At 44.6% G+C, this 8,947-nt stretch overlaps 1 protein-coding gene across 1 annotated transcript in view; it reads right to left on the bottom strand.

The window, feature by feature from the left end:
• Positions 1-154: 154 nt before the first annotated feature.
• The window catches only part of HEBP2 (heme binding protein 2), a 10,141-nt gene continuing 1,348 nt past the window's right edge, over positions 155-8,947 (bottom strand). Inside the window, exons 2-4 of the mRNA XM_011962072.1 lie at positions 8,191-8,326; positions 7,321-7,501; positions 155-719 (exon numbers count right to left, since the gene is read on the bottom strand). Of these exons, the coding sequence (XP_011817462.1) occupies positions 521-719; positions 7,321-7,501; positions 8,191-8,326 (516 nt within the window). The 3' untranslated portion in view covers positions 155-520. The remainder of the gene's footprint in view (positions 720-7,320; positions 7,502-8,190; positions 8,327-8,947) is intronic.

An 8,947-nucleotide genomic window follows, 5' to 3' on the forward strand; every position in this document is an offset into this window, starting at 1 on the left:
GGGGCAGTGGGGCAGTGGGAGGATGCAGGAGGAAATGTAATACATACAACAGAGAATGTAATGGTGGCAGCCACAAAAGACAATTTGATTTTTGTGTCCAATTGAATTTCACCTCTCTGGGCCTGACAGCCTAGTGGTTCCACACAAGATAAATTTTTAACATTTTTATTGATACTATCTGGAGGGGATATCATCCAACTGACACAAATCCAAGAAAAAAAAGGAAATATGATTGTGATGTAGTGAAGAAGAGGGAAGTGACGTGAAATTTCCCTAGATCCTCACAGAAATAAAGACCGTCATAGTTATGACCAATTTATATGTTTACAGACTACTGTTCTCTGTTACCTGTGTATGTAGATAAAACTTCAAGCATTAAAAAGGCACATTGGAAATAAGCTTCATTAATAGTAGTATTCTCAATAGAAGACACTAGACACGCACTTTACTTAGAGGTCATGTTGGTGTCTATGATAAACAGACGTTTTGCCTCTGACAGCGGAACTTCCTTTCATTTTTCTCATTCGTTTTCTTTGGTGGGTTCATTTTTTTGAATCAGCCACACTTCATTATTTCTATTAAGCAATTTGAAAGGACTGTTGTAGCCTGCAGTGTAGTAAACCTTCTCATCAAAAACTTTTCCATCTTCCCTCAAAATGCTTGCTAATGTCAGAAGTTGTTCTTGATTCTTTTGGCCACTAGAAAATCCATCGAAAGACCTACAAAGGAGAAAGGAAATAACCGTGAATGATCCCAGCACTTTGGGAGGTCGAGGTGGGCGGATCACTTGAGGTCAGGAGTTCGAGACCAGCCTGGCCAACATGGTAAAACCCCATCTCTAATAAAAGTACAAAAATTAGCTGGGCATGGTGGTAGGTGCCTGTAGTCCCAGTTACTTGAGAGGCTGAAGCAGGAGAATTGCTTGAACCTGGGAGGTGCAGGTTGCAGTGAGCCGAGATCATGCCACTGCACTCCAGCCTGGGCGACAGAGTGCAAGACTCTTTTTCAAAAAATAAAAATAAAAAAAGCTACTCTCTGTCAGCAGATGAACTGACCACTCCTACCTGTGATTCCTGGTCTCCGTGTGACCTCAGAAGCACTGAGGAAACCCAGCAGGATGCATCCCCTCCTCCCATCTGTTGACAGGTGGATTTGGAACCTACACAATCTCAAGTGCTCTACCCTGTGCTTCTCAAACCTTTAACGTGCATACAGGTCACCTGGGGATTTTGCTACAATGCAGATTCAGGTCTGGGGTGGGGCCTGAGAGTCTGTATTTCTACCGAGCTTCCACATTCATGCCGGTGCTGCTGATCAGAGAACTATACTGACACCCTGTAGAAGCCCCTTTTCCAGACTCAATTTTCACTTGAACATTGCCCCTTTTTCCCTCCCCTAGGGAAAATAAGCGCTGGATTACAGATGAATATGATATAGTTTTCACCTCTCTGAATTTATGATCCAAGGGAACAGATAAACATTTTGGCAGTTCTCTCTATACATCCTGAGGTTTTTTGTTTGTTTGTTTGTTTGAGACTGGGTCTCACTCTGTCTGTTGCCCAGGCTGGAATATGGTGGGATAGCATACTGCATCCTTGACCTCCTGGGCTCAAGCAGTCCTCCCACCTCAGCCTCCCGAGTTGCTGGGACCACAGGTACGCAACGAACTAATTTTTTAAAAAAAATCTGTAAAGACAGGGTCTTACTATGTTACCCAGGCTGGTCTCAAACTCCTGAGCTCAAGTGATCCACCTGCCTTGGCTTCCCAAAGCGTTGTGATTACAGGCATGAGCCACCATGCCCGGCCTCTGAGAAGGGTTTTAAACAGGGACAGGATCAAAGTGTTGTGGGAGCGTTGAGGACATGATTAAATCTGGGGTAAGGAGAGTCATCTGAATTGGGCCTGAATGGAGGATGGTTTTGCTGAACAAAGAAAGGGGAATGATAGGAAAGAGACCATAAATCTAAAAATACCAAGTGTTTTCAGAGTGAGGCATAAAATGAGGCCAGGAAGGTGAGTCAGAGCTAGAAGGCAGAACCCTGTGCATTAGCCTAAGGCCTTTTGAGGTTATTTCCAAGGATGTTGAGCAGAAATGTGCAACTTGATCAGATCTGGATTAGAATATAGGCAGATAGATAATAGACTGGTGAGGAAGGATCCAGGCAGGAGGTTGCTATGGGGATGTGGAAGAAAAGACAGTCAAAAGCTTAAAACAAAAAGTGGGAAAAGAGAATAAAAGTTTAAGTATAGATTTTACAGTATATAAACAAAAACATCCTGAGATTAAATCATGACAGCACTGACCTAGCTGAGCTGCTGACAGGCAAGCTTGATGAATTTGATTTTGAGGGTGAAGAGTAAGAAACACTGAGAAACAAAAATTTTCCTAATATGCTTTCTTTGGTATAAGTTCTGTTATCAATGTGCCAGTGCAAAAAATCAATCCTACCACGCTTCAGATGAGGTGTCATCTTTCAAGGGTACAAACCATGTCTGTTTTATATAACAATGTCCACCCAGCACCCAGAACCATTCCTGGCATGCAGTTCCCTTTGAATCCTGCCAAGTGTAGGAATCTCGGCATGCACATGTATACAAAATAAAACACTGCAGGTGAGTTGATGTAACTCTTCTGTTCTATCGTTTTCATGTCGATTGAATATAATTCTGAACCACGGGTTAAGAAACATTTTGGGCTGGGCATGGTGGCTCACGCCTGTAGTCCCAGCACTTTGGGAAGCCAAGGTGGGCAGATCACCTGAGGTCAGGAGTTCCAGACCAACCTGGCCAACATGGGGAAACCCCGTCTCTACTAAAAATACAAAAATTAGCTGGGCATAGTGGGGGCACCTGTAATCCCAAGTGATTCAAGTCTGAGGTACTTGAATCACTTGAACCTGGGAGGCGGTGGTTGCAGTGAGCCAAGACTGGGCCATTGCATTCCAGCCTGCGCAACAAGAGTGAAACTCTGTCTCAAAAAAAAAAAAAAAGAAAGAAAGAAAGAAAGAAACATTTTGGCTCCTAAATGTATTCTTTATTTCCTTAATGAATAATCAATGCTTAGCATGTTCTGCCTGAAAGGAATTTGTTTTCAAATTCATTTCCCCTTAAAATCAAATATAGAACCCTTTAATTAGAAATAAGCTTTTGTTCTCTGAATGCGTGTTGTTTCACAATGATCTATTCATGGTTTTATTCAGAACACAAACAACATATATGGTGCCTGCCTTGCCAGGGGCTAGAATATATAGACATAGTAACATGCTGTCATATTCTTGAAGAAGTTTCCGTCTATGAATAAGTCACTATTACTTAGAATAAGAAGAATAGAAGGAAGGGCACCAGGACAGAGTAGCTAGCTAGGTGGAGAAACTGAAGAAGGCATCACAGAAAAGGTGTCATTTGTCCTGTAGTGTGGCAGTGGGCTCTCCAGAAAGAGTGAGAAGAGAGTGCTAGAGCTAGGAATGCCTGATGCTCATGTTCCAAGTGTTTTATACAAATTAACTCATCTGATCTTCATGGCAACCCTATGAGATAAGTAAGTACTATGATCATATGCATTTTAAAACAAGGAAATTTTAGCAAGGAAAAGTGGACTAATGTGCCTGAGGTCAAAGGTAACAAGATGTGGAAGAACATGGCATGGTCCGTGAAGGGTGAGAAGCCCAAGTGATGGAAAGGGGAGCTGCTGGAGACAGAGCTGGGCCAGGTCATATGTGGCACTGTGCACTGGGTCAACAATCTGAGCTTCCCTGGGGAAACAAGAGGAATCCGACAGAGATTTTGGGCTTTTGTCATTGTTGTAAGAAAGATCACAGTAGCAGTGTGGAAGAGGGGAGGAAAAGACTGGTGGCAGGGAAGATGGCTTGCAGGCTACTGAAGTGAAATAGTCAAGAAATTATTCAGTTGAGATCAATCAACATCCCAGTATCTACTGGGAGTGCCAGGCATGTGCTGAGAACTAGGGTACACAAAGATGACTTAGTGCGGTCCCTAGAAGATGAAGACCCGAGTAAGTCACAATGGCGATGGAGAGAAGGGAACAAATCCCTGAATCATTTTTGAGGTGAAAGGGCCAGATTTGGGAACCAGTTGTCAGGAACAGTGTGCTGCTGGTGACGGTAAATTCCTTGCTCAGGAAGCTGTCTTGACTGGGCATGGTAGCTCATGCTTGTAAACCCGATGCTTTGAGAGGCTGAGATAAGTAGATTGCTTGAGCCCAGGAGTTCAAGACCAGCCTGGGCAACATAGTGAAATCCCGTCTCTACAAAAAATAATAAATTAGCTGGGTATGGTGGTGGCACACACCACTCAGGAGGCTGAAGTGGGAGGATCCCTTGAGCCCAGATGTTCCCGGCTGCAGTGAGATATCATTATGCCACTATACTCCAGCCTGGACAACAGAGCAAGGCCCTGTCTCAGAAAGAAAAAAAAAAAAAAGGAGCCTATCTGGCTGATGAGGCCCTCAAATGAGACAGGCACTATAAGATCAGAGAAGATTTGGGAATTGGGGGAAGGCTCATTTTTAGGGTTGTTGAGTTTGATTCCTCCAACCCCAAAGAGAGATGTCCAACAAGTAGGGAAATCAGATCTGGAGACACTTAATAGATTTGAGAATCATTTGACTCAGGGAGTTGAAACAATATGAATGGATCGCCCAGAATAAGTCGGCTCTGAAAAGAGGGTCTAAAACAGGTGTCAACAGCGATCCTAGGGTGGGGAGCTGAGGAGGGGCCAACAGAGGTAAAGAAATGGGAGAGCAGAAATGACAAGAGAGTGACACTCTGAAAGTTAAAGGATAAGCAAGTATTAACGGACCAGATTGGTCCACACATGACTGCTGTAAGGGTCACATGGGAGAGGACAGTAACCATGTGACAGATACAGAGGCACGGCTGAGGATGGCAAAGGCAGTCTAAGAAGAGGGTGGGAGTCATACTGGATCATGGTGGTTTGAGGTAAAGGCCATTCTGATAAGGTCTTGGAAGGATATGAAGAACATTTATTGGAACCTGGAGGAAAGGTGATCCTTGTCATGACATGGCAAAGAAACTGTTTGTGTGTCCCAGTGTAATGTGGACAGTACAACTTGTGAGTTATGAAACAGGATATTTGGCTGAACATTTTCTAAGCAAAATGGGAATGGAAGATGTGGCCTGGCTTCTCTTGATAGTTAAATACAAGAAGAGAGAATTTAAAGAGTAAATTTTTAATCAAAAGGGAAGCAGAACTTAAACATTTGGAAAATTCTTAGCCTATCCATATTAAAAGAAATGAGAAAGCTTGTTCCAGAGAGAACGAGGGTAAGGCCAAGCAACCCTTTGATAAGGAGATTAATGTAGAACTGCCATCTAAACAGAAACCAGGACCTGTTCTCCAGAATAATGGAAGAATGGTGCCAAAGGCATTTCAGAAATTATGAGCTGCCTCTCCCATCACAGGCCAAGTTTCAGTGCCTGGCGGGGGCAGAACAATTTCAAAGGAGGGTCTTTGGGCACCTAGGGGGCCGTGGAACTCACTGCCAACAATGCCTCACCACTCTGTTCCCTGCATTCCAGTGCAGCCCTCCTTGGATGCCCCAGGTTCAGCTCCAGTGGGCTGAGGTGTAGCCGGGGCTGCTATGGCTGTCCCCCCGGAAGGTGCAGGCAGTTAACTTCAGCAGCATCTATGTGGTGCCACCTCTGCCAGTACATGAGCTGTGGGGGTGTGGCTACCTCCACCTTGAAGGATGGAGCTGCCCAGGGCCTTAGGTATGTGACCCAAGCAGAGGACCACAGTGAGAGCAAAGCTACTGCAGTGAGTCCCCAATAGGGAAAATGGCTAACAGAGCCATGGGAGCAGGGCACACTAGACTGGGAGGGCCACTGGTGTGTAATTTGAGCCTGGTAGGACTGCCCCTGGGGTCCCTCCAACTGTGAGAGCTGCAGTGGGTTTGGGCCATCCAAAGCCATGGGCAGGGCCAATTGAAGCCTTGGGGGCCCAACCTCTGTTCAGCAGAGCTTCACAAGTGGGACCTTCATCCCAGTGGGCCCAGAGGGAAGAGCTTTGAGTCACAGAAAATTAATCTGAACATTTAGAACTTCCTTGGAACCTGTTACCCATTTCTTTTTTCCCATTTCTTCCTTTTGGAATGTGGTATTTATCCCATGTCGGTCCTACCATTTTTTTTTTTGGAAGCATATAACATGTTTGATTTCACAGGTTCATAGATGGAGGGGAATCGGCCTCAGGAAAAACTGTACCTTGAGCCTCAGATTTGATTTTGATGATCTTTAGATGAATTTAGACTTTTGAGTTGATGCTGGAATGAATTAAGACTGTTGGGGCTATTGGGATAGAATGAATATATTCTGCATGTGAGATGATATGAATTTTACAGGGTCAGGGCAGAAAGCTATGAAGTCCATGTTTGTGTCTCCCCAAAATTCATATATACATTTTTATTTTTTTTGAGACAGGGTCTCACTCTGTCACACAGGCTGGAGTGCATTGGTGCAATTACGGCTCACTCAGCCTCGACCTTCTGGGTCCAAGTGATCCTCCTACCTCAGCCACCCAAGTAGCTGGGACCACAGGCATGTGCCACCAGGCCTGGCTAATATATATATATATATATTTAGTAGAGATGGGGCCTTGCTATGTTGCCCAGGCTAGTCTCTAACTCCCAGACTAAAGTGATCCACCTGCCTCAGCCTCCCAAAGTGCTGGGCCTCAAAATTCATATTTTGAAAACCTAATCACTAATATGATAGTATTAGGAGTTGAGGCCTTTGGAAAGTGATTAGGTCATGAGGGTGGAGCCTTGTAAAACATGTCCAATAAAGCTACCTTGCCTCTTCCACCACATGAGGACATTTCTGAGAAGGTTCCATCTATGAACCAGGAAACTGGCCCTTACCAGTCACTGAAACTGCCAGCACCTTAAACTTGAACTTCCTTGTCTCCAGAAATGTGCGAGATAAACTTCTGTTTTTCATAAACTACCCAGCCCATGGTATTTTGTTACAGCAGCCTGAACAAACTAAGACTTTTGTTTAAAGTACTTTTGTTCAGATCTAACTATATTGCAGTCTTCTGTTTTGGGGGCATATAATTTGCACCGTGTCTTATATGAAGGGCATGCAATAGACTCATTAAATGAAGTGATTATTATCTTGTGACAGACCTCAGTAACATATACAACAAAGCCAGTAGGAAAACATCACAAAATGCATTAGACCTAATTTTATGGAAGGGTGAAAAGCCTTTTGGAATTGCATTGGAGCTAAACTGTAAGTAAAACTAGCAGTCAGCAATGCTATAAATTATCTACCACTTACCGTACAAACACAGTCATTTCAGCTCTATCTTCAATGAAGACATCTGACTCTAAAGGCCTGGGCGGATCAAATTGCTGTTCAGAGGGAATATACAGGGAAATGGTAATAGTAGACTCACTAAAAGGACCTGAACCAGGCTCCACGTAGCTTGTCACTGGAGCTGTCATCTTTATTTTCATCTCTGTGACATAAAAATGAAAGCAAATTTAGTGTATTTTTGATAGCTTTAAACATTTAACCTATTCTTTTTTAATCTGGGTTTCTTGATTTACTTCACATTATTGACATATTTACCTTCAAGATAATTTTAATCTTAAAACAGTAAGGCCAAAATTACTAACCTGCTCACTGCCCCATATTAAACCACTTTCTGTAATACTGATATTCTGGGTTAATAAATTCTTAATTTTAGAGATAAAAGGGGAAATTAGAGATTACAAGGTCAGTAAATGCTTTTTTCTTACAATTCAGAAAATGAGGTCCCACAGGCTAAGAGACCTGCTAAAATATAAATAGGGCAAAGCCAGACCAAAAGCTATGACTTGATGCTTCTAATCTTGGTACCTTCTTGCCTCCCGATGTCTCTGATCCTACCAGTCAGCAAATTATCTTGAAGCGTTAGCCATGGAAAAGGACTTATCACGCGTTACACCAAACCCCAGTTCATCCAGCAAAATCAGAGAACAGAGGTTGAAAAGTAATACCCAGTGGAACCCTGGTCCTGAGGAGTCTTGTCTGAAAACAAGACAAGTCTTTGATGACTTGCTTATTTTTCTATTATAAAGGATATTTCTTTGATAAGCTAAAACTCAGTAAGAAACCCAGGGACTCTTTCACAATATGCATGATTACAAAGAAAACTGCTTTTACCTTTCTCGTTTTTGCCTTGAATGTAGCTGTTCAGTCTCGTAAAGCCCGTCTGGATGGCTGAATCCCAGTCCATAGACTCCACGGACGTGCTGACCCACTTGGCTGGTCCATAGTGTCGGATCTCATAACTTCCGGGCTAAAGCGGAACAGAGAAAACTTCGAGAAGCAATTCTAAGAGGGTAGGAGTGAGATGCAAAAATACCGGTGCCATGATCTCGGGTCGACCTGCAGCCGGCCTGTCTAGGGGCTGCACCGCCCCGGGGTCCAGCCTGAGGTCCCCGCTCCTTAGGTCTGGGAGGTGCCCCTCCACGAGGTTCCCCTCCTTGCGATTAGGGACCGCAGCGGCCCTAACCCCACACGCTGGGGACTCGATTCACAAAGACAAGCACCTATTACACCCCCTTGCTTCGGAGGGTTCCACCGCGCGTTCTGGGACATAACCAGTTCCTCCTCGCCCCACCACCCCGCAAAGACAAGAAATTGAGATGGGACCTGCACTGGGGTAGAGGGGAGGGTAGACCTAAATGACCTGGGTTTCTCGTTTGTGTAGGATACGGGGTAGGGATTCGGACCACTTAAAGAATTGTACTTTTTACTTAACTCTATGGGACCCGCTGGCCTCATGGCAAATCAGCCCGAAGGCGGGCCCAGCCCCTCCGCTCCTGGGTCGGCGCCTACCTGGGAGCCCGCGTCCTCCGGGGCCTTCCAGCCTGGCGTCTCTACGGCTTGGGCCGCCGCGTCCTCGGCCGCCCCGGGG

Source organism: Colobus angolensis, unplaced genomic scaffold (genome assembly GCF_000951035.1).
Source record: "Colobus angolensis palliatus isolate OR3802 unplaced genomic scaffold, Cang.pa_1.0 Scaffold58, whole genome shotgun sequence".
Taxonomy (NCBI): domain Eukaryota; kingdom Metazoa; phylum Chordata; class Mammalia; order Primates; family Cercopithecidae; genus Colobus; species Colobus angolensis.